The sequence below is a fragment of the Excalfactoria chinensis genome, chromosome 1 (assembly GCF_039878825.1).
Source record: "Excalfactoria chinensis isolate bCotChi1 chromosome 1, bCotChi1.hap2, whole genome shotgun sequence".
Classification (NCBI taxonomy): domain Eukaryota; kingdom Metazoa; phylum Chordata; class Aves; order Galliformes; family Phasianidae; genus Excalfactoria; species Excalfactoria chinensis.
In genome coordinates, this window is record NC_092825.1 from 74,605,601 (window position 1) to 74,632,040 (window position 26,440).

The following is a 26,440-nucleotide window of genomic DNA, read 5'->3' on the forward strand; positions in this document are numbered from 1 at the left end:
TACAGTCAAAAGATGTGCAAGTTTCTGCACTATCCTTTAACGAAGTCATCTAGATGTACTTTATTTGGTGTATGTCCACAGTAGATTTCTACAGTGTCATAAAGTTTCTTCAGTATTCTAACAGTGCAGCTAGGAATCACTCTCTATAAAGTCACTGCAGTCATGGCAGTAGTAGCCTCCTTACTCAGTGCCTCCTTACTGTCTTGCTGTGCCATGCCATCTTGGTAGCAGGGCATGAGGAAGAACAAGCAGGAGAAGAAAATACTAGGAGAACACGGGAGACGCAAAACTATGTGGAGAAGAAAATGAGAGGGGCTGTGAGCAGCTGTAGCTTGTGTAGAATAGCATGGTTAAACATGCATATAAATAGGCACTGGAAAGCAAGCAGCACTGTGGATAGAAAGGAAGGTGGGAAGGAGCATCAGGATTTGAACTGATTGGAGACAGGAACATGAGAAGAGGAAATGGGCCCTGAGAAACAGCCAGTTGTTCTGGGATCCCTGTGAGTCCAGAACACTATCTTAGTAATCATCTATTTATATCTTGCTTTCTTTTCTGTACTCTTTTTCTCTTGGTGAACCACTGGAACATGGGAAGCAAAAGACAGATGTTATGCCTGTTAAATACCTGTTGCGTTGCTTCACAACTGCTGTGTCCCTAACAGCATAGTTCTGAACCCTAGTGAATCTTGAGTTTCTACTAAGGTTCATTTCATTTACGCATGTTGGGCTTCTTTATGTCTCTTGCACTGGGTGAGCACCTGGTCTCGCCAACAGCAAGTTACCTGCAGTCCGTTGGCCAGGTAATAGCTTCTGCCAGTGACAAATGGGCTGCTACGGGTTCCTAGGTAAACAAGAGGTGTAAGGATTGCATATTTTGTAACGTGGAGAAAAGGAGTACAGTGGTCAGGGGCCGCATCATAAGAACTAGGAGTTAGAATTGCTATGGGAGGAAAAGATGTGATTTTTCAATGCACTGACTACCTAGCAGCTCCAGGGCTAGAGGTCCTCCAAGAGTACCTAGAAACTGACTCAGAAATATACATAGAAGTCAAACTGATATTTGGGATGGAGTGGGAAGGTTATTGCCTGGATTTAAACCTGTGGGCACTTATGAGAGAAATTGGCATGGCTGCCAGCCCAAACTTTCTATTACCAGAAAAACACTAATGCGTTGGATAAGAAAACTGTCTTGATTGGGAAAATTGTCTTACTTTGAAAGCAGGGAGAAATTTTCAGTAAATTTTGAAGGAAACTGAGTAGGCTTTTCTGAACTATAAATCATGTTTTATTAAAAAAAAAAAAAAAAAAAAAAAAAAGTTGTACTTTGAAACACTTTCTCAGTCATTTTTCTTGAGTCCGTCTGAGTCAAAAAGAATTGAGAGGGAATGCAGTAATTTGAAGTCCTGTTTTTAATAGTTAAAAATACTGATACTTGTCCTTGACTAGAGTCTGACAGTTTGTATTGTACAGCTTTGTAACTGGGACTGCCCGTTGAGGTTGCTGAGACCTTTGTGTATAAGTCGAGCAGTCTTGCATACTGTCATAACTTGGCATGTTACAAGCATTTTCTTATAAAGCATTGCTGAATTACTTTCTGAATATGGTGGAATTCTTTGGAAAGGTCAGGAGGTAATTGATCATACAGTGACAGCTTAGGGCTCTGAGAAATGGTCAGATGGAGTGCAAAGATGCAGGAAAACAAACTTTCCAAGATGGTAATTGTCACTTAGCCAAGAGATACATTTTTTTTAAAAAAAAAAGCTTTTTAATCTTCGTTCGCAGCCTCAGCTTTTTAATCCTTTTTCTTTCTCTTTTTTTTTTTCCTGTGAACTCCCTTCAGATGTTCATATTTTCCTGGTACTGGTGTATCCATGCGATCCTAAGCTGTGGCAATGCTTCTTTACAGTGCCCTTTAGAAACTCTCCTGCTGCCAAGATGGGCAGTTTCAAGACTTTGATGGTCTTGACTTTTGAATCAAGAAGTAGTTTTCTTTCAGGAAGCATTCCAAATGTTCTTTGCAACCAACATAGTAAGACTACAGCGTTCATGGGAGTTAAGATGGCAATCGACTTGGATATTACATGTGTTTATAATAAAAATGTTCTCTTTGTTGTGATCTTAAGTATCAGTATCAGAGTGGACAATGTACTAAAGAGAAACACAACGCAAAAAAAAAAAAAAAAGGTGGAAAAAAAGATGAATCTACCACGTGGCTTCTGAAACCAAGTGTTCACTGATCTCGTTTATAGCTGTGTTTGTTTGCATATGTAGTCTGATCTCTTAAAACTGTGCTAATTGTTGGTCTCTGGGGTAAGATAGCTTATTTTGACTGACTTATTGCACTTACTTATAGGCGTCCATAGATAGGGCTTTCTAGTACATTGGGATGCAGAAAGAAAGGACAAGTGTAAGTAAGGTTTTGTTACTGACTTAAAATGTAGAAGAGCCTTTAAGTGTATATATGTGTTTATGCTTCTGTTAATTTTACCACTGCTTTCTAACAGAATATGGTAATGGATCGAATTTTCTCCGGTATCCAACCAACTGGGACGCCTCATCTTGGTAACTACCTTGGAGCTATTCAGAACTGGGTGAATCTGCAGGAAAGGTACAACTCAGTGTTATACAGCATTATGGACCTGCATTCCCTCACCATGCCCAAGGAACCAGCTGTCTTTCGACAAAACATACTGGACACCACTGCTGCCATCCTCGCCTGTGGGATTGACCCAAGGAAGTGCTTCCTGTTCCGACAGTCACTGGTTAGTGCTTGTTATGTTAAAATTGTTTCTGGTTAAATGGCTTTCCAGATATGTTAATGAATGATCATAGCATTATTACTGACTTTCTTTATCTTGTCTGTGTTCATGGTCCTAGGAGATCTTAGCTGAAACTACGATCAGGAAGTCTGTTTGGAGATAAATAAGTTTTAAATTTCTCAGACAAAGTAAGATGCTTGTGCATGTGTGATGGATACCAGGTGCCCACCAGAGTGTTCTCTCATTCTTCTTCCTCAACAGGACTACTAGCTGCTGTTGCACAACACTGAGTTTTCTCTTCTTTAATCTGCTCTCCCAGAGGCAAACCCAGTGTCACTTATGGCTCAGCTTTGGATATTTTGCTCAAGTTCCTTTTGGAGAAACTGTAGCTGGCTCTGATCTAATGTGGGGCAGCTGCTGGGCTTTGCTCACAGATGCTGTCCCTGCAGCCCCACAGCCAACAAAACCTTACCGTGTAAAACCAATACAGCATGTTTTGAATAACACACAGAAAAGACCTGTTAAGCAGTAATTTGGCTCCAAAGGTTTCACTTTGGTCACAAAAGGTTAACGCTTAAGTGCATAAATATAGTCTGTACAACCATAAGGGCCAGTAAAACACGTCTTTGTTTTTGCACTGGCAATTACCACTCAATCTGTTAGAAGTACAGTATCTACTATGAGTGATTGGCAGATGTGTCATAGCTTCTGCTATTGTGAAGACATCTTTAAACAGACATCCAACTTGCAATAGTACTGCAGAGGTGATACACACAGGGCCTGAGTTTTGTCAATGAGAGATGAAATGCAGCCATTACATTTCTCCTTTGAACATGGTTCTTTACCAACAGTTTTCTATTGTTAAACTAAAAATGATAGTCATGACTCCATCTCCTTGATGGATTTTGAATTGATGAAGGCAGATCCACTTCCTGCTTTGCTTTTTCCTTTGTATTAGAAAACAAATCTTAATACATTAACACAGAGTTCCGATGGAAGGTGTGATTAATTTAACCTTTGTTCAAATCTGTTCGTCACTTTTAATTAAAAGTTTGAGTTTCAACTTGGCTCTAATCTGTCTTAATCTCATCTATGTTGATGCTGACATTCTGTAGAAAGTGCCACCAAAGTTGATTCTATTTTATGTTATGGTGTGATGGCTTGTCTTTGTTAAATGTACTGCCTTTTCTCCTAATTTTTCTGGGCTCTCTTGTTTGTCCAGATGTTTTTTTTTTTCTTGTTATTTAATCTAAAACATTACATACTTGCTTTCTATGGTTTGATGTTTTGAACCATGTCCTTACTAGTACTCACCGCAAGTGTATCGGTACAGCTTTCAGAAGCGGCTGATTTTTGCAGACTTTTGTGTTGTGTATTAGTCATACTGCAAACAGCAGGAGTGTGCCACTTGTTCATGAATCCAGACCATTCTGTTAGGTCCAGGATGCAGTGAAGTTGCCTTCCTAAAAAGTAGTCTTGAAGCTATGTGTGGGGGTCAGGTATATACAGAGATGCACTTTGGTCTGTTACAATTGCATTAACAGGACCAGACGTATCTCTGGAAGCAATTAAAAGGAATATCTGCATGTAGCTGCTGATGCGAGGAAAGGAGACAGGAATATTGCTGATGTGATAATTGCGTTAGTATGATAAAGAAATAGTAAGCTATGGAGTGACATAATATTAAAATGACTGTTCTGCATAAAGTTGTGAGATAGGTTGTAGCTATTGCTAATTAAGAGATTATTCTTGACTTTTTGATTGATAATTGCTACTTTAAAAAGAAAAGAAAGATGGTTGCTCCTTTTTGGCAACTGTAGCAGTCCCTGAAGATGGTCTAAAAAAAGACCCACTTTTGTTTACAAGCATTTGGCCTAGGTGTAAAAACAAAATGAGCAAAACTGGCTGGATACAGACATGGCTGTGCTTTCAGAGGACAGCAAAAAAATAAAGAATAATTTCATCTGCAAATAGAGAACTGCTTAACATATTTGGTGTGATATTCTATCAGTTTAACTCAGTATCAAAAAGGAGATCCCAGTAGATTAGCATGTTACAGTTCTTGCTGTGTTTTCTATTCTATCTTGAAAAGGGTGCTGTCACAGTTACATCTGATTAAAACTTCAGTTCATTTTTCAACAAACCCCATGCAATTATGTGATTATGAAATGCAAACTTGGTTTTAATCACTGAAACCAGCTACAAGTAATGACTGGAAGCACCCGTTTTTGTTAGCAGTAAAAGCAGAATGAAATTCTTGCACCACGAAAGTCTGCAGTAAGGGTAAGCTCCTATTAAGAGAATTGGTCATACAGTTACTATTGCAAATTATCCTGCATCCTTTTATATTCTCTGGATCAAACTGGGCAAGAATGGTCTTGAACTGCTGAAGAGAGTTTTTTGTTTTAGCTTACTCCTTCTGTTCTTTCTCTTGTTTCTTGTGTTGCTTCCCTGGAATATGTTTACCATATGTGAAAAAAATATTGATTATCTAGCTTCTCCAAAAGCTTGTGCATTTGGTAAGGGTTTCACTGTCAGTAGCCTTTTATTTACAGCATAGTTTACACAGATCAAACCTTTAATCCAGCGCTATCTGAAATGGCTCTAAAGATTTCCCATGTTTTATCATGATTTTCCAATCCAAGTAGGAGGCAAAAGGCTGAACAATATCAAACACAAATTGTGGATAAAAAAGTATAATGAGAAGCGAGCGCTCTCAGTTCTACAGCAGATCCAGAAGGTACTGCAGTGGTGAGGATACAGGTTACCTTTGAGTCCCAGAACTGATTTCTCTAATTTCCATGCTTTGCAAGTAAGTAAGAGGAATGATCAGGTGATTTTTATATTACTTTGCAGACATATGGCATCTGTTCTTGTTCGTCTTGTATACAGCTCGGTCATCTCCAAATGAAAATTAGCTACGTATGCTTCAGGATTTTGTAAATTACTGTTTTTCAAGACACACATAAACAGAAACTAAATGGCTGTCTGAATATTTGTCTATGTACACATGTATCTGTTCCCTGAATGCCTCGTATACTTCATACTAATTTGATCTCCATCTTTTGGAAGCAGTGGCTAGAATGAACAAGTGATGAGAACTTAAAAGTATTTAGGAACTATGAAGACAATGGTGAATATTTAGGGCTGTGTTTGGAGCAGTGCTATCTGTGAAGAGCTATAAGCTAGCATATCTAGTTAAAGTGTCTAAGAAAACATAGTCATGGCATATGGTGAACACTAGAATGGCCTCCCAACGAGCAAAGCGCCTTCATTACAATTTTCTTTTTCAATTACATTTTCCTAGTTGGGAAGGCGAGTCATGGAAGAGAGACAATTTCTGTAAAAATTAAATTGCATATTTCAAAATTACAAATTCTGCTTTGGACCATAGCTGCCAGATATAAAACCCTCTTTTCTCTTGGAGAAAAGTCAGTGTCAGGATACATACTAAGTAGCTGCCTTCGTGCCTACCAGGCATGAAAAAGAATTAACAGAATAATGACTTCTGCAACATATCCTGAGAATACTATAAAAAAGAAGAAATTTATTCCTTAAATTGTACCATAACTGATAAAAGCTGCAGCAGTCTTCTTTCATAAAACATAGAATGTTTTATTAAAAACAAAAAGCAGAGTGAGGGGAAGAAAAGGAGGCAGTAAGCAATCTGCACACATGGTAAGCTTGTATGGTATAACCCGTTTACTCTGATTTCTGGTGGATACAATGCATGTTTAAGTTCTTACCCATAACCATCTTGTGTCTCATCTGCTTCACAGTCAAAACAATTTTAGAAACTGCTGTTGCTTTAATGTGGTCTCAGACTGTTCTTCCTGTCCACCTACCTATCCTCATCAACACATGCTGAATATCCCAAGGGAAGCTAAAATTCCATCAGAGTTGATTGAGCAGACAGAAGTTGATATGCTGCCCTAATGCTTCTCTGAGAAGTCCTACGAGTTTCTGGACAACATAACATTCAAAATTGTAGTTTTCAGCCTTTTGGATGGGGTGATTTATTTTTCTAGTATAACAAACTGAGTATTCTTGCAATGTGTGAGCAAATTGAAGCAGTAACTCTGGGAGGTGGGAATTTGCCAATTTGTCTTAGCCTTAACTCCAAAAGCCAAAATACGACAGTTTAAATATGTGTGCTAACTGTTGTACTGCTATTATTTTCCAGAAACGTCCATCTGCTTTGTATTGTGGGCAGAGTTTGAATGGATTCAGGATACTTCTTGTCCAATTTTCAGAGAGGCTTAAAAGCTTCCATTGCATCATGGCTTATAAATTCATTAAAGTCCATTTAGTTTAACATAATCCATTGAAAACTTCCTGTTATAGGAGGAAGTATGTAACTAATTTAGAAAATTATTCTGCTTTTCTCATTCCTCCATTTTCTCCTCCATAGGACTGGGCTAGATGTAACTAAAGCTCAGTGAGAAGAAATCATAGTTAAATTTCTTTTTTTTTTCTTTTTCACATTTAATCTTTTTCCACTTCCTCTCTTCTCTCTTAGTTACTTGGTTTATTTCATGGAATCATAGAATCATAGAACTGCTCAGTTTAGAAAAGACCTTAAAGGTCATCAAGTCCAACTGCAACCTAACCTTACTACCCTAGCTCTTAACAACCTTCTGCTGCTAAATCATGTCCCTGAGCACCACATCCAAATGTTTTTTAACCATTTTTAACCCTGGGAGTCTATTTCAGTGTTTAACAATCCTTTCTGTAAATAGGGTTATCCTGATATCCAACCTAAACTTCCCCTGCCCCAACCTGAAGCCATTTTCCCCCTGTCACCAGTGAGAAGAGACCAACCCCACTCTCTTTGTCAGCACCTTTCAGGTATTGGAAGAGAGCAATAAGGTTTCCCCTTAGCCTTCTCTCCCTAGACTAAACAGCCACAGTTCCTTCAGTCACTCCTCATAGGGCATATTTTCCAAGCCAATCACAAACCTTATTGCCTTTCTTTGGGCCTGCTCCAGCACCTCAATATCCTTTCTGTATTGAGGTGCCCCAAACCGAACACAGTACTTGAGGTGAGGCCTCAACATTGCCAAGAACAGGGGCAGGATGACTTCCCCTTTCCATCAGGCAGGTTTCCAGCCACTCCCCCCGAAGCCTGTAGGGTTGCTTGTGGCTGTTGTGACCAAAATGTAGGACCCAACACTTCGCCCTATTGATACTCATGCATTTTACCTTGGCTCATCAATCCAGCCTATTCAGATCCATAATGTAGCTCTTTATACATTCCCATCTCCACAAATCTGATAAACACATTAAACTGATTACTCAGACAGTATTGTTGGTTCAACTAAGAAGATGTTTCTGAAAATGAATTCATTTGGCAATGAACAAAGTGAGGAAAAAGGTTTTCTGGGCCAAGTAATTATGTTCTGACTGATTTTATGACTGTCTGACTCCAGCAGGGATAGTCTTCGGATGTTTGGGACAGAAGAACCCAATCTTACTTTGTATCAGTTTTAACCAAATATAAATGAAGATAAGTTATTACAGTGGTTGAAAGTAACAGTGACAGCTGCGACAACTAATTGATTTACCAGTAATAGCTAATCACCTCCCTCACAGCTTGATATATTGCTTAGCTTATGCTCTTTAAGACAGGTGTTGCCTTTATAACTGTGAATTTATTCCACGCTAAACTTATTTCTTTGAACAGGAATTTGGGATGCCATGTCATATTTTCTATCATGTAAGATTTTTTCTGTCATTATAAGTTTCTCAGTGGGTGCTTCAGTTGTTGTGTGCCTTTGATTCAAGAGCAGCCTAATTTGTCTTTTTTGTGGCTCCTTTATGCTCCTTAACTGCACAATATAAAGATGCATTACCAATTGTTTTGAACATACTGCTTTCAGCATTAGGCATTCATAAAATCTTATCTCTTCTTCTAGAAAACAAATGTGGGGAGCACTTCCTTATAAAAGACCTCCTTAATTTTTTGGGAGCACTAATTGGTATGTCATGGAGTGATAAAAATCCTTAAAAGATGTTTCCTTTCTTTTGAAGTTTAGGTCATGTTCTGTCCTCTGTCCACACTTCTTTTAGTACACAGATATCCAGATTACCTCCCCAGACCTGTTTGTTTGCCTTCGATGCTGTCAAGAAGAGATCTTTGAAGATCTGTGCAAATTTCAAGTATAGCTCTTAGTAAGGTTATGCTGTTGCAGTGTAACAGATATGAGGCAACTTTGAAGTCCCTTACAGAGAAGGATTTAAGTTGAAATTTAAGGAAATCCGTATTCAAAATTAAACAACGAATCTCTGCAGGAAGGCACTTCAGCTTCTGACGCACGACTTTCTGATACTCACACTCAGCAATGAGTAAAAGCTAAGCAGGAACGGGCAGGCTGCAGCTATGCACAGGGGCCTTCTCCAGAATCAGTTGAAAATTAGTACGAGAGTGCTTGTTAAGAACTTTTGTAGTTACATCCTTTAACCAGATTCTCTAGATTTCACTATGAGTAGTGAATCATCTTCTGGAACAGTCCTTCTTACCAGCTCTTGTTGAGTGGTCTCATTTGTACCTTGTTTACAAACACTCAGTGCTAGGCAGCCAATGAAGAGTCACAATCCAAACCTGTAGGAGACTGAGCTGGTAACATCATCAGGGCCTGGATGGAAATTAAATGATCACATGGAATGCAGAGTATTTAACAACTACTAGAGTTTTTCCTACGTACAGAGAAAAAGTATCAAATATCAATTTATAAAGCCAAGAAGCTATAAAGATGCAGCAGGAATCCAAGGCAAGTACAGTCCTCAATAGGATTACCTTATGAGCTTTTCTTCACTCCCAAATCACCACACTCCTAAGCAAAACTACCAGACAAGAGCATATGATGGGGAAAACAAACAAACAGGCCATATTAATTACATTGGAAAGATGAACATTAGATTTTATTCGTCTACAAAGTAACGACTATGCATAATCAAAAGCTGCTAAGCTCCTTTGAGGAGTCAAGTGTTGTGGCAAGAGAATGGGATACCAAAAGAACTCATACAACTAGATGGGGTAGGCGCTTTAGTGTTAGAATGCAACGAAAAACATTTAGCTAAAAGTAGTGTAAACCTTCTTTACGCTTTATTGAGCTGAGTCAGCTCAGTAAAGTCTTCCAGTTCTCTGAAATCATTGGCTCGTCATAGGTATTGCTCAAAAAAGCCAGATATATATCGTCATAATATCAGGAAGGGTATTGAGAAGAAGACAGAGGTGTCATTTTGTCACTACACAGAACTTGAGTGTGTTTGCATGCTGACTACTGAGTGTATTTTAGGGTGTGCTCCTCAAGAACGATGTGGTGCATATGCGGTGATGTGGAAATGGGAATATGTGACAGAGGGACAGAGCAGCTTCCTTGAAAGACTTATAGTCTAGAATGCTTCGGTTTGAAGAGAGGAAGACTGATGCTATGGAGCAGGCAGTATCACAAGGATCAAAAAGAGATTATGTGTTTTTATGGGAAATATGGATTCTTGGAGGAGTAGGCAAGATAAAATAGCTTCTGATATTCCCAGCTTATTATGGTTGCTTGTAGTGTGTGAAGTGAAGACACTTCAGGAAGCGATATGCTCATCTACTGTATAGACGAAATGTTGCTGTGCTTTGCTGTAATCTAGTATGGTATTTCTTATATTCCTCTATGTTTCCACTGCATATTGAAGGCTTTCACTATAATTTTCAATTGAATTAGGCAGCTGCAGGAGGCTAACTGAGTTTGTCCAGAAAAGTGGCTTGTCATAAGTGTAATGCATTGCATTCCTTAGTGCCAGAAAAGTTTAACTGGGCCTTTAATTTTCTTGTATTGTATACATATTATTTTCTTCCAGTTTCTTGGTATACAGAGTTATCCAAATCTAACTGGTGTTGTTCTGTGGCTCGAATTTAAACATTTAAACTGATGCACAGTGACTGACCAAATGCACCAATTACCTGCCCTTCTTGCCAAGTAAAACACAGCAGCTTAAACCATGATTTAGCCTGACAAATGATTTGTTGTTTAAGCCTAATACCTCTTTATTCACAGACTGACACACATTCAGTTACTGCAATTTGGGTGATAAATGCTTGCCCATTAGGCTTCAGTACTGATTTTTTTTCCAGCTGAAATCATTACCTTTCTGAGCACTCTTTTGTGTTTTCTCCCCTTTTTTTTAGTCTTTTTTTTTTTTTTTTTTTTTTTTTTTTTTTTTTCCCCACAGTAATCAACACACTTCTAGCCTTGCTTAGGAAAGGACTGTGTTGTGTTTAAAGATAAGAAGTAAATATAACTTGCTTGAACACAGAACTGCAGATTTGACTGAACAAATGTTATTTAGATCACTTGGAGTTTTGGTAACTGGTGTAATGTCAAAGCCACTGATGCAATGAAATACACATGCAGTCTTGGCTGTGGGAGCAACAACTTCCAGAGAGGGATCAATGAGTGCATAGTTTTTAAAGGGAGTCCTTGTCAACACAAGTGCAACAGAGCACCATCTCCTCTCTATCCGTGACTAGAAGAAAGGAATCAGAAACCACTTTGAACCAGATGGTGATTCCTTCTAAAAGAAATAGAGGTCTGAGGTTAGAATTTCCAATTCGGCACAGTTTACTTCTTTGCAAAATGCACATTTGGTGCATCTTGATGCACTTTATCTTGTACACAGAAAATAGCAAGTCTTATAAGCATGGGGAAATTTATATTAAAAAAATCACTGAGCTTTTGTCTTGATGTTAGATAGCTTTATGCAACATTGGCAACCAAAATAGTCTAATGACTGTTAGCCAGGAAATGACTAAATATAAGATGTGACAACAAAGGAATTGCAGTTAATAATGCTAATTTTTACTTGTTAACAAACACTTCTTACTGCCTTCCATCTGGAGCAAGCATGATGATTTGAACATCTTTGAGGTGGTTAGTGTGCTCTTAAACATCCAAACCTGCCAATATTGAAAGGAGGGAATAGAGCGCATAAGCAGAGGAACAGAATATAGACCACCTTGTTCTTTTGATGATTATGTCAGATACAGCTAATTAGCAACAGAACAAAAGGGCTGAAAGTAAATTAGAAAACAGAGTATACATCAGCAATGCTTGCCTGTTTTGCTTACCTTGAAATGAATATTGGAAAAGCTGAACAGTGTACATCGAGGTTATTTCTTGGCATGTTTCTTGTCTCACCCTGTAAAATGTCTTCCTTTTTCTCATAGAGAGTGGTCAGGCACTGGAATGGCTGCCCAGGGAGGTGGGGGAGTCGCCATCCCTGGCAGTGTTCAAGGGTGGTCTGGATGAAGAGCTACAAGATACCATTTAGTAGCTTGTGGCAAGAGTAGTAGGAGGATGGTGGGACTAGGTGATCTTGTCCTTTCCAACCTTGTGATTCTATGATTCAGGAAGAGGGGAACATCCCTCTGCCTAAAGGGATTCAGAAACAATTAAAATTCATCTGTTGTGATGTTTTGTACAGAATGAATGCCAAATTAAGGGTTTGTTACACAGGATTACACTAGATTGTCCTTTTCTCTCATCTTTTAATCACAGAATCATAGAATGGCCTAAGTTGGAAAGGACCTCAAAGATACCCAGTTTCAACCCTCCCCCCCCCCCCCCCCCCCCCCACCATAGGCATGATCAGCAACAAGGGTGCTTCTAAAACCACCCTTGCAGAAAGGGCCTGAGGCCTGGTCCTTCACTTTCACCTTCAAATGAGCATTTATTTTGGTAGGACTGCAGAACTGCCAAGCCAATCTCTGTCATATCTGAAAAGGCACGGCTGTCAGGTGAAGTCCTTAATGACTGGAAGAAGGGAAACATCACTCTGATTCTCAATAGAAGGAAAAAAGGAAACTACCAGGGAAACTAGAGGCTGTTGAGGAACATGGGGAGCTACAGGCACATGTCTGTGCCTGGGAAGACCACAGAGATGGTCTTTGATGATTTGGAAGATAAGTTAAAGCACTTACAAAACAAGGAGGTGATCTGTGACAGCCAGCACACCTTCAACGAGGGCAGATAGTGCTTCACCAGACTCACAGCTTTCTACGAAGGCATTCGTGGACAAAGGACAACTGAAGTTGCCTAGCTGTATTTCTGCAAAACCCTTGATATAGTCCCACACCACATCCTTATCTCTAAATTGAAGAGACATGAATTTGAGGGCTGGACTATTTGGTGGATAAAGAATTGGATGGTTGCAGCCATTAGATTATGATCAATGGTTCTGTGGCCAGGTGTAGGTGAGTGATGAGTAGTACTCCCCACAGTTATGTCTTACTACCAGTACTCTACAATTTCTTTGTCAGTGACATAGACAGTGGGATGGGGTACACCCTCAGCAGGCTTGCTGAGGACACCAAGCTGAGTGGTGCAATTGACACAATAGAAGGAAGGGATGCCACCCAGAGCGACCTCAACAAGCTTGAAAAGTGGGCCCATGTAAACCTAATGAGATTCAACAAGGCCAAGTACAAGATATTGCTCTTGGGCCAGGGCAATCCCAGACATGTGTACAGACTGAGGGCAGAACATGTGGAGAGCAGCCCTGTAGAGAAGGACTCGGGGATCCTGGTGGAACAAAAGCTTGACTTGAGCCAGCAGTGTTTACTTGCATCCTGGAAGGCCAACTATATCCTGGGCTGCATGAAAAGAGGGATGGCCAGTGGGGAGAGGGAGGTGACTGTCCCCCTGTCCTCTGCCCTTGTGAGGCCTTGCCTACAGTACACTGCATCTAAACCTGGAGCCTTCAGCATGAGAAAGATGTGGAGCGTGTCCAGAGAAGGGCCACAGAGATGATCAGAGGGCTGGAGCATTTCTCTTGTGAGGAAAGACTGTTGGAGATTTGTTTGTTTAGTTGGAGAAAGGAAGGTTCTGGGGAGGCCTCATTGCAGCCTTCCAGTACTTGAGGGTTTTTGTTTGTTTGTTTTAACTGGTTCTGATAGTGACAGGAGAAATGGAATAGCTTTAAACTAAAAGTGGGAAGAGTTTGGTTAGGTATAGGGAAGAATTTTTTTACTCAGAGGGCACTGAGACACTGGCACAGGCTGCATAGAGAAGCTGCAGATGCCTCATCCCTGAAGGTGTTTGAGGCCATGTTGAATGTGGTCCTGGGCAACCTGATCTAGTGAGTGGCAACCCTTTCCATGGCAGGAGGGTTGGACCTGCATGTTGTACTTGCTCATCTGGTATTATAATTTCAGATACACTGAAGTATAACATAGTTTAACCTGAGACATGGAGGTCTGACTTTAAATGGGGCTTCTGGGCCCCTCGTTGGAGGGCACTACTGAGACAGGCCAGGACAAGTAAAGGAAACAAGTACAAGCAGGTCTGTGGTGCAGAAGAAATGTAGCTAGGGTGGCTTTTGGCTTTTATGGTAGATTCACACTGGAAAAGAGAAAGACAAAGACTTTGATTATCTGAAGATGTGAGGAAGTGTGGCACAGTGACTAACATGCAGTTAGTTTTTATGCAAGTTCAGATCTGTTACTGTTGCTAAAGCAGTTTATTTCTTCATTGTAATGTGAGTTGTCCGGATCAAGATCCGAGCTCTGCTGCTCAATCTGTGCTGCATCCAGAACTTTCAGTAACTTTATCACTGCTGGCCTTACTATACAAAAAGGAGAAAAAAAATAAATGAAAATCCACACAAATAAATGATTTTCTGATCTCAGATATTGTCTGTATTAATTTTGAGAAAATGGACATAAAAATGCAGAAGTTTTGAATATGTTCTGACTTTGTGTTTTCAGGTTCCTGAGCACACAGAACTTGCCTGGATTCTTGGATGCTTAACTAATGTGCCACGATTACTACGTTTGCCTCAGTGGAAGGTATGAGCAGTTTATTAAGTTACAATAAAATATACGGGAATTCAGTACTGTTGTTGTCCTTGAAATACTTGTTACTTGTTGAGTATAAACTGCATGTTTGCTATCCTTGGTTTAGGGTTAAGAATTCTCTAGTCCAACAGTAAAAAGATGAAATTACATTTTCTTGGGCAGAAACTTACAGTAGCTGTACCAAAATGGGAAGAGTTGTATAATTCATTTTATTAAAATGATTTTCTTCAAATGTTTGGAGTTATTTTGATACTTGTTTAATAGTGCATAAAGCTACAAGATATTGTAGTGGAAACTTTGAGCCATGTTGATTAAGAAGTTCTGTAAAGGGAAGTGTCTGTTCTGTAAGTCTTATGTCCCAAGAAATGTATGTTGGGGAGGAGTATAAAATTAAAATGGTAAAATTGTTCTCAATTATAAAGTTAATGACCCTTGATTGTTTGCTTTTATAAGTTTCATGCTCATCTTAATCTTGGTACCGTATCAGCATTACCGCATCAACTGCATAGGTACATTTAATTTCCTTGGATTTTATTTGGCATTTAGTAAGCAGAAAAAAACAAAAGGCAGGAGAGAGAAGTATCAAAAAGTGGGAAAAAATCCTTAAGAGCAGTTTGGCTTGCAGAGTTCAGAGCCGTCTTAAATACCTCCAGATGTTTTCTTTTTTCCTGTTTTTCTTCTTAATTAAATAAAAACAGTAAAACTTAAATACAGCAACCAGTGTTAATGCATGGCATAAATTAAAGCCAACCTTTTCAAACTAGAGGTTCTAAAGTTAAGCTCTTAAATCCTACTTCGACTGGATTGACTTTCCAAATCTGTAGGTAAGTGTTACAGGTGCTAGGCTTTGCACAGTAGGTTCCTTGAGCCCGGGCACTTGGGATATAGAGAGAAGACAGGATCTGTATGATATGATGAGAAAAATTGAAAGGTATTTGTATAGTCTTAATGAAATAATATAGATTTTAAGGGTTTTAGTGTAGTTAACTATTGTTAAAAGGTATTGTTAAAAGCTATTGTATTGTTGCTAGAACAGACTAAATTATCTAGAGCCAGAATATCTTGATTTAAGTGATCCATACCCTGTGGTAGTAAAGGATGTCAGGGCAGTGAATGGACTGGGGTTACAGTGAGAACTAATGCAGAAAATTCTGGACCCTGCCTCTGCTGTTCTGGATTCTCCTCCTGGTTGTCACTGACCATTCTGGTGACTGTGATCACTATGTCTTGATCTCTTGTCAGGGAAATACAAGTCCTTTTTGTATCCTGATTATAAAGTATTGCAGAAACTTACTGCCAAAAATGCTATTTTAGAGATAGGAATTATCATTATTAAATAAATTTTATAATGTTTTTTAAATTTAAATTTAAAAAATGCTATGTAAAAGTAGGTTTTATCATTATAATAACCCAGCCTGACTATTTTGTATTCGTAATCATTCTGATTAATAAGGTTACAAAGAGAAAGAAAAAATAAGCTTATGTTCTCATGTTGCTACTGTATTAGAACTGTGTAGGAAAATACATAAATATAGAATATAATTCAAAAAGTACATATTCACAAGAAGCAGATTCTACGTAGTGCACTTTCTCTAGAGTTACATGACAAATGAACACAGTAGCTGAACCTACATTCCAATTAGAGCTTTAATTAACTAAAATCATGGACCTTGATACTGTTAACCAAAAGTGTGATTTCTCTTTCTCTTTTCCAAACAGATGAAGTGCGCCAGCCAGAATAATGATGGAAATGTCGGTTTGTTGACTTACCCTGTTCTTCAAGCAGCAGATATTCTGCTGTACAAGTAAGAGGCAGAAATGTGAGCCCACGGGCAATGTCTATTCAGCTGCCTTAAAGTGAATATTCATCAGGTCAACGTGCTAACTTATGGGTGTGATTAAATTAGAAAATTGGAAATGGATGACAGCTTTTTACTTTTCCAGTGGCTGGTTGAAATCTAGCTTGGGTTCAAAGCAACTCACACGTCTGTAAACAGAAAAAGCAGGTCACCTCAGAGCAATTCCCTGGGAGTTACAACACATTGATTTTAATGATACGTATTGCATATACACATATATTTGTACCTAAGTTTTTAAAAAAGATTAAGTGTACTTTATTTCATGCAGTATACTGTAGAAATACTTGAGCAGATTACATACACCCCAGCTGATAGAGCTTGTAGTGTACCCTGTTGTATTTCATGATAGATTTTAAACTGTCCTCAATAAGTTGTTAACCCCTCAAAAATGTATCTAGACAAATGTAATTCTCAGTTCTCATTAGTAGGAGAAGACAGTAATGTAGGAAGACTAGTACTATATTTCTAATTTATGAGAATTTTATCTAAAACTATTGGTAAACAAGCAAGAGGAAGAATCTGAACATTAAAATGATCTTTTGAACAGCGAGGCTTATTTGATTGTAAAGCACTATTTTAAGTAGACAGCTTTATTGTAAATTGCCCTACTTTGGGTGATTGAATTCAACTATGTATGTCCCTTCTGTCTCCAGTAAGATCATTTCATTCATCCTTCTTTAGTGAAGTCTGTGGTTTGTTTGCTACTACGTGTATTAACAGCAGGTTGTCCAAACAGAGTGCAAAACAAGGAAGTGAAAGAGAAACAATACCTCTTTGAAGAAATTTCGTATAGTATCTTTAATAAGAATTGTTTAAATGTAAAAACATAATATAGGGAACAAGAGTCAGGGAGAAATGGAAACACAGGAAGGGAAGAGTAGTCACAAAGAATTAAGAGCAGGAGAAGGGGAAAAACAGTATGAATTCAGATGAACCAAGGATCAAAGAAAAAGGAAAACAGGCAGAAGGTAAATATGTGACAGAAAGGAACAAAAATAGCAACTGGACAGAAATATTTAAGAAAAGCAGCAAGGGGAAAGGCAAAGAATCATGCAGAGACATTTATAAAAACAATATGTTTTCTGCTTAGTGGCAAACTGTGAATATGGAACCATTTTGTCATATGGAAACATTTCTTTTGACCTGCTTAAAGTATATTGATTATGGTACCTTATTTTCTTTCTGTTAGTTGTAGGCCACTGTGATTTCCTATTGACTACTGTAACTTTTTAGGTCATCTTGATGACTGTTTGATGGGGGATAAAGGTGGACAAAATGATTTCTGGATGTCTGCCTGTAATTTGGAGTTAGAAGGAAGAGGTACCATGTTGAACTAAAACTCTCCAGGAACAGAAAAGATGCAAAGTGAACTTCTTTACACTGGAACATATCCAGGATTCAGAGCTGAATACCCTACAAGCTTTAGGAAAGAAAAATCTGCTTGGAGGGAGGGGAGAGTAATCAAAAGCTGGCTAAACTTCAAGTCAGCTTAATCTAAAAGAATCATATATTTTTAGCAAGTATGATTAACTGTGGGAAAGAATCACCAGGGGAAGTAATGGAATCTTCACCTCCTCATGTCCTCAGTTTCAGATTGTGTTTTCCTCCAGAACTGCATTCACGCTACAGAGTTTAGTACAGGAGATCAAACGATCCTTTGATCCTAACAATTCTAGTCTAGGAAAGATAGCACTCGTGGATAGAAATGCTGGCCCACATTATATTTATATAATTGTGAACCATGAGAAAGAGCCGCTCTTTTCCTTTCTTCCGTTGGTAAATCCACAATACTGACTTCTCAACAATAGTTACATCTTACTGGAATATGACAAGGCAAGTTTGGACATTTTGCCTGGCAGATCTTACTTGCTTTGTTCACAAAGTCTAACACATGCTCTTTGATCTCTAAGGAGACAGCAGGAGATAGGACCAAAACCTTTCTTTGAGCTTAGTTTAATTATTTGCTCTTACCAATATCTTTACCATACATGTTTTTGTGAAAAGATATTTTTACCCTTGGAGATGTGCTTCAGTTCACCACAAAAAAAGCAGATTCATACTGGGATGAGTATGAGCAATCAGTTAAGGATCTTGTTCACACAGCACCTTTACCTAGCCAGCTGAGTATTCAGCTCATTCTGGCCCTTAGTAATGGTAGAGTAACGTTTCAGCGGGACCAGAGAGCTTTGCTGAGTTTCCTGTATCTGTCTTTTATTAAAAGGTCGACACATGTTCCCGTTGGAGAAGATCAAGTCCTGCACCTGGAACTAGCCCAAGATATAGCACAACATTTTAACAAGAAATATGGAGAATTCTTTCCTGTGCCTAAAGCCGTTTTGAGTAAGCCGATCTTTGTGTTTTTTTGTAGTTTATATTTTTTTCCCTAAATTGCGCTTCGAGTCTGAAGATAAATTTAAATATTGTGGAAATAATTTTCAGGACTAGGAAAAGAGGAGACTGATGCTAAAAGAGTAGAAATGGACAAAGTGACAAGAAACAAGAGACTGTGAAATTGTACTCCCAAAATGGACATAAGGCGTTACAAATCCCTGGTAGAGGCATGTATGCAGCATCTATTATTCTAGTCTATGGGGACAGTTATGGTCTGATCTGTCAGTCAGCCCTGCTGTTCAAATTCTAGAGCTTTTAGTGAGGGACTCTATTCCATGTTGCTAGTTCAGGAGGTGTATAACGAGCAAGTCAAAAGTCCTCCAGCATGCAGAATTCTGCAGTGTCTGCATAGCAGATATTAACATTAAGCGTACTAAACAGCTTGTAGGTTTATTGTTATGGTTCACAAAAGTCTTTTGATTGTGTTTAATTTATACTTGTGGATTTCACTAAGGGTCTCTTACAGACCTCAGACTTTCCATTTTTTATCTTAGACTCAAAGAGACTTATAAGTAAAATCTTCTCAGCCATTTTTGAGCTACAGGGTCATAGGCCGGGGGGTGACGGGGAGTCAGATAGCGCAAATGGTGTGTTTGTTAAGAAACGTGAAAAATTGGGCAAGGAAGAAGCATTGCATCTTTGTTATGAGTAATGTAGAGGAATGCACAGCAGAGACCTTCGGCCCCAAAAGGGCAAGGAGCACTCAACTTAGAAAAGACAGACAGTAATAAACCTTTCTCAGTTTTCAGGCCTCTGTGACAAAACTGGTATTAGATCCAGTTAGACCCAGAGTGGGGCTTATTGATTTCTGAGTTTTGCAAGCTCTGTAGTTTCAAATGAAGAACTATATAGTAAATATTGTAAAGAGGAGATGAATATAGCCTATGCTACTGGTGAGGCTGTTTAACAGAAAATAAAAAGCTCAAACTGTAAAAAGTACTTTTCACTTTCCTCTTGAGAAGCATAACCAAGGAACTGTCCTAGATAAATGGAGTGGTTAGGAAGCTATTCACACTCACTAGCTGTAGACAGCTACATTGCCTGGGCTGCTTCAGATTTACAGGGAAATGATAAGACTCCTCCAAAAGGTGTATCAGAACAGAGCCCCTTCTAGGGTCATCTGAATTATTCTTTTAGTAGATACATGATCGGTCAATGAAGAGTATGTGGTGAATTTAGTTGAATTTATTAGATGTCATAAAACATTTAGTGTGAGTACTTTCAGAGGTACTTCTGTGTACTCTATGAGTCATGTTTCTTGGTGAAAGACTGAAACAGTTTGGGCTGATTCTGTTAAATAAAAGACTTTGCAATATTCCCTTAATGTCATTATCCAATTTTGTGTATCTTAGGAGTTTGTACAATACCTATACTTGTTTTATCTACACAGTGCCTTCCCTGTGATGAAGCTGATTATTGTTTAGTTAGAAAGACTAGCTGTCTTTATTGATATTTGGGAGAGCTACCAAGAAATTCTGGGTGGTAAAGCTTCCTAAAATAAGGTGATTACCTCTTCTGGACTTCTTTTTACCAATGAATATCATACATTATTAGCAATTACTATAATAAACAATTGTCTATACGTGTGCATAATTAATACCTTTTTTTTTTTTTTTTTTTTTTTTTTTTTTTAAGGTACAACAAAGAAAATAAAATCCCTCAGAGATCCAACAGTGAAGATGTCTAAGTCAGACCCACAGAAGTTAGCTACTGTTAACATAGCAGACAGCCCTGAGGAAATAGTGCTGAAATTCCGAAAGGCTGTGACTGACTTTACCTCTGAGGTGACTTATGACCCATCTAGACGCCCTGGTGTCTCCAACCTGGTGTCCATTCATGCTGCGGTAACAGGACTTAGCATAGAAGAAGTGCTGCACCAAGCTGTTGGTCTTGATACTGCTCACTACAAAATGGTGGTAGCGGAGTCAGTTATTCAAAAATTTACACCTATCAGGAATGAAATCAAGAAACTCCAGGAAGACAAAACCTATCTGATAAAGATTTTAGAGACTGGAGCAGAGAAAGCCAAAGAACTGGCTACCCCTGTCTATCAAGAAGTAAGAAGACTGGTGGGATTTCAGTAGAAACTGACAGGCAGTTGCAAGGACTTTTGTAATTTGCTCCTGGGACAGCTATTTTGTTTGAAACAGTTTGAAACAAAAACTTTTTTTTTTTTCCCCTCTGCAAAATCCAAGTAGAATAGCTAAGCTGTTTGCATCAAAAATGGGTATGAAGCCAGTTCCTTCCAGTGGGGCCAGCTCTGAACTTGTCAGGATGGTCAGAGGACAAGGGTACAGGCAGTCACAGTTATGAAGAAATTACACAAAGGCAGAATACAGGGTTGCCCAGATGGGGTTTTGGGTTTTTCCGCAGACCACTATGAGAAGCTGAGGTATAGACAAGATGGTATCCATCTTACAGATACTGATATCCATACTGTAGAACTCACTGTGGCTGCTAGTGATAGATGGCCTCTTTGGTAGTCTCTCCAAAGAATACAGAGCAAATGTGAATTTCACTTCTGCCAGCACTGCCATCCTCCTGATTGATTCTGAAGTGCGTTGTCAGAAAGCTACACGGGCTTTAACTCATCTTTTTCCACCTTCTTTTTGGTATAGCAGGGGGAGCCCTGAAATTTTCAGTTCAGTTCAAGTCTAGGATTGCTTTTGAAAAGGTTCGGGGAGAAAAGATGCGTGGAAGAGACCTTATGCTGATCTGTATATAATTCTATATAATTTGTGAAATTAATTATTTAAAAATTGTGCTGAGCTCATAGCCAGGACTATGGTAAAATAGATCTTTGTGAAACCTCACTCCTAAACCTCACCTTCCTGGGTGTCCTGACACAAAAGGAACTTGAAGGACAATCAAAAAATCATGTGGATGATTGTCTTTATATGTTGGAGAAGTTGCCAAGGGAAAGTCAGCCTACTGCCTGCGTTACAGCCACCTCCATTAAGAAGAAAAATTATTGTTATTACTATTATTGTCATTGGTGACTGAGAACAGAGGTCCCAATACGCTGACTAGACCCGCCTCATGGGGAAGACTGCTGCCCCCAGGGGCCTGTATTAAAGATGTTATAAGAAAACTTCTAGCCTAGTGCAGCCCCCAGATTACTACCCATTATTGGTTTCTGATGTAGGCAACAATTAAGCTGTGATGAGATCAGGAAATCAATCAAAAGGTTTTGCAGATTCTTGGGACAATTGGTAAATGGTTTGGGAGTGCTGATAATGTTTTTCTTTATCCATCCAGGTGCTTATATTGAAAGAAATATCCAGGCAGAGCTTATCAATACATGGCTCTGAGGCTGGTGTCACTGGCAAAATTTTGGATTTTTTGATCACAGTATGGTCAGTGCAACACTAGGCCTGCTGGTACTCAATAGGATGCACCATTCTCAGAGAGGGAAAATTGTGTTGTTGTTTTTTTTGTTTGTTTTTTTTCTGGGTTTATTGGGTTAATATTGGGTTAATATTGGGTATATTAGACTTCAGACTAAACGTGAAGATGAAAAGAGATGAAACGAGGCTTGCCAGTGATAAGCTGTGGGATAACATACCAAAGTTAGAAGGATGATGTGCTAGTGAGGTCCTCTAGTCTTCTCCACAAGGTGCTGGGTACACTACAGCACATTTGAAATTTTTCTGCATTAATACATACATCATGAGGAATAAGCAAGAGGTACTAGAAGCCTTGGCTCTATTCCGGAGCTACAACATTGTTGGTATAAGCAAGACTTGAATGGTTACGGGCTTTTCATGAGGGACAGGCAGGGCAGAAGAAGCAGTTTGTGTCACTGTATGTAATGGAACAGCTTGGCTGTATCGAGCTTACAATTGTCAATGACATGATTGAGACCCTCTGGCTAATTATTATGGGACAAGCAGGCAAGCAGATATCATTGTGGTACACTGCTCTCACCACCCAGCCCAGATGACAATGCTAATTAATTACTATGTAAAGAATAGAAGAATATTTCTAGATCATCCACCCTTTTGCTAATGGGTGACATCATTTTGTTAGGTGTTACCTGGGAGTACCACACAGTTGATACAAACAGGTCCATAAAATTCCTGAGACACCTTGATGGTAACTTTTTGAACACTGCAAACAAGGTCAGGTGATGTCAGGGTACTACAGAGGTGCTGTTTACATCTGTAGAGAGAAAAATTTGTCTCTGACCAATGAGCTGAGCTCTACTCTGTGACAGCGACAGGGCCCGAGGGAACAGCATGGAGCTGTGCCAGGGGAGGGGCAGCTGGGGGTCAGGGACAGGGTCTGCACCACAGGGAGGTGGGCACAGAGTTCAAGGAGTGTTTGGACAATGCTTTCAGACATTGGAATTGAATTTTGGGTGGTCCTTTGGAGCCAACAGTTGGACTTGATGATCATCTTTGATGGTCTCTTTCAACTCAGGATACCCTATGATTCTGTGATTCTAGTACATGATAAGATGTAATGAAAGCCTTCCTTGTCCTGTGCTAGCGTATTTAATGGTGCTGTGTTTAAACTTTGAGAGTTTGATACTTTGTGAGCTCGTGCCTGTGGCATTTGTCACGGAGAACTGCAGTCTTATATGACTGAGTTGAAAAAATTGGGAATTTCTATGTAATTCAGATTTTAATAAATAAAGCTGTTTGGTTTTTAGTGTACTTAATTAACAGTGATATGATTAAGAAATAATTAGTTAATTTTGCAAAACAAGACATAGTGGTCTGAGCATCTGGAGTCTGCACTGAGAGCTGTATTTGCTCATTAAGGATCTGAAGAAAGAGAACCACAAGGCAAATATTTGATAATGGTGGAGTTTCTAATGTTAGTCAGTGCAAGAGGAGCAGAGCGAATGGTGAGAATGAGGTAAAACACAGTGCAGTATTGACAAGTCCTCTAGAAATAACAAATGTATTCAAAAACAGTCTTTGATTTCAAAGTAACCGTAGCAGACTGCAACAGGGACACATTGCTGTGGTTACATAGGTATTTCATTAGACTTTTATCAGTGTTTCATAAGATATTAAAAAAAATATATCAGTCTGCATGGGAAACAAGGCAAAAAAGAGGACACACCTCATGATTATTATTATTGATTAATATCAAGATTAAAGCTTACTGAGTTTGTTTAACTGAATGCTTCAGTTAAAGTAAATCTCCACTTTTTAATGATTCTTTTCTTGCACAAAAATTCTCAACCTCTGACTTCTGTACATTGTGAGTCAAAGCATGTAACATTATGAAAAGCAAATACTCCTTCCTGCTGTGATGCTTGGATTGGACCAAAGGCTTCATCTACAGTTGGTTCTTCAGGAGAAACTGGTACTGTACTTGTGAGATGCTGGAGATGCAGAGGATCTTTAACAATAATGGATCTGATTTCTACCTCTTTTTTTGGTTGGTTTGTTTTTTTTCTTTTCCTTTTATTTTCCCCAGGAACAAAGACAGGAACATGCATTCAAATGACAAATTGTAGTTTCACTTTCTTTTTATGCATACGTTGCTCAAATCACGTAACACCTAGGACTGGCATTCAACACATCTCATTTGCAGTAAAAAAAGAAGTGGGAGTATTCATATGCCTTCAATACCATTTTAAAGGGTGTGTGTGTGTGAGTGTGTGAGACACCAACAAGCAATTCTGGCTTGATGCCTGAACTGCTCTGAACTATTGCACTTCTATAAAACTGTCAAGATTTTTCTGAACATTACAGAAATGGAGCAGGAATAACAGCTTCAGAAGGGCCCTTTGTTGGGTGTAAGGTCTTTCTAGCTAGAATATTTAGCAGTGTTTCAATCTAGTTCACTGTTTTCTCATTAACTTAAGAATAGATTGTGTGGGGTTTTTTTCTTCTCTTTCCCTTCTCAGTCGAACAAATCTTGCTTGCCAGTCTTATCTTCTTGGATTAAGGAAATATGCCTGTTTTTTTCCCCTTCAGAGAAGTTAGACTTTTATAAAATGAATATGTTCAGCTACAGATTGTTGGCTTAGCCTCTTTATTTTAGTAGCTCCTGTGCAGGACTTCTCAAAACAAAAGCTACATCTGACCAGTGCAGTAATCCCTACACTGCTAACAGTCACGATCATTAGAGTCCCCTGAGAGAAGACTGTAGATGTTTGATGCCTATTTCAGTTTTCTGAGAGCATGGCTTTCTGGGAAGTTAGCCATCTTGGCATTTGGCTGGACCTAACCTGGCTACCTCTTTGCATTCTTTGTGCGCTCTAAAGGAGTCTGTCAGGAAGAAGCTGAGGATAAAGCAGCATGTACTTACTACTATCAGTAAAAGTTGTTTGATGCCAACCTATTGTGATCTCTTTGTTCTGCTTCTCTCTTTCCCCTTTAGAACATTTGTGTAAGCAGACATTCTAGATGGTGTTCTGTGACAGACAGTGTTTACTTCAGTAAAGAAGCGCAGATGAATTAAAACAGCTCTTCAGAGCAAAACTAATGTTGCAGAAGGCCTGATGCTATGCATTTTTAAAGGGACTTGCTTCACACTAGCTCTAGTCTTGACCCACGGATTTACTGCTTAATTACAACTAGAGATCAGTAGGTGCACTCCTGCAATTAATTTTCTTGTTCACGTTCATCCAATTCATGCTCAATGAAACACCTCCTGTAATGCCTGCTGAGGTGCAGTGAATACGGAAAATGAGAGTTTCCACAAAAGGACGTTTCTGTTCCCAGTCACCTGGCTGGCACAGACAGTCATTGTGGAGCTGTGGAAGTCAAGATAAGGCATTATCCCAGATTGGTTGTGAGGAAGAAATCAAATTACATCTTTCCTGATGGAAGAAAGAAGAGTTGAAAGTGGAAGATGTATGCTTACACCCTCTGCTATCTGTGTTGCTCTTAGTGATCTTCCTTGAATATGTGTAGTAATGTGTGGTCATAGTACCAAAATCTCTTCACATTCCTGAGTGTTCAGTGCATGAGAAGTACATATGATAGTGATTGGGATCAGAAGTATCACAACAGAGATGGACATAGCATCTCTAGGTAACTGAAGATGCTCACTTACACCTAAAGGTTAACACCAATTCCGCAACAAATAGCTGTTGATTAAGATCTAGCTAAAATGTTCATACACTTGAGTCTTTGCCATCAGTGGTTCCAAGGAAATCCTCTAATGACTGGCAAGAAGATGTTGTATATGAGTCACAGTTTGGTGTTCCCAGCTTAAGGCATAGAGTTTGCTGGGAATTTCAAATTCAATCTTCCTAAGCAGAGGCTCCTGAGGAGGATTAACCTCAGAATTAACTCTGGCTTTTACTCTGATATCTTCACACATACGTGCCCCAGATAACTGAAATTTGTGTATACTGTACAGTATCCTGCAGTTTATTTCTAACTCTTAGAGGTGGAGTTGAAATATGCTGTTTTCAAATGCAATGTTCTGTGTTCTCAAGATCTCCTGAAGGCCTTATATGTAGCTCCTGTTCAGTGTATGTTTATTTACACAAAATTCAAGCAAAACTCAGCAGGATTATAGTTGCCTCCATTCAAGGTGACATTGGACCCTTGGATACTCTTCAGGGTCTGTAGGTAATCAGAGCAAGCTCTTCCCATTTTTTGGTCAGAGCAC

The 26,440-nt window shown here is 39.0% G+C and overlaps 1 protein-coding gene across 2 annotated transcripts in view; it reads left to right on the top strand.

Annotated features, from left to right (window-relative positions):
• WARS2 (tryptophanyl tRNA synthetase 2, mitochondrial) overlaps positions 1–23,516 on the top strand; it is a 40,992-nt gene extending 17,476 nt beyond the window's left edge. Inside the window, exons 2-6 of one of the 2 annotated variants that reach the window (XM_072344249.1) lie at positions 2,507–2,764; positions 14,517–14,597; positions 16,326–16,411; positions 18,687–18,805; positions 20,492–23,516. In XM_072344249.1, coding sequence (XP_072200350.1) covers positions 2,507–2,764; positions 14,517–14,597; positions 16,326–16,411; positions 18,687–18,805; positions 20,492–20,940 — 993 coding nt within the window. In that variant the 3' untranslated portion in view covers positions 20,941–23,516. The remainder of the gene's footprint in view (positions 1–2,506; positions 2,765–14,516; positions 14,598–16,325; positions 16,412–18,686; positions 18,806–20,491) is intronic. The other variant, XM_072344240.1, reaches the window with a different exon arrangement.
• The last annotated feature ends 2,924 nt before the right edge of the window (positions 23,517–26,440 follow it).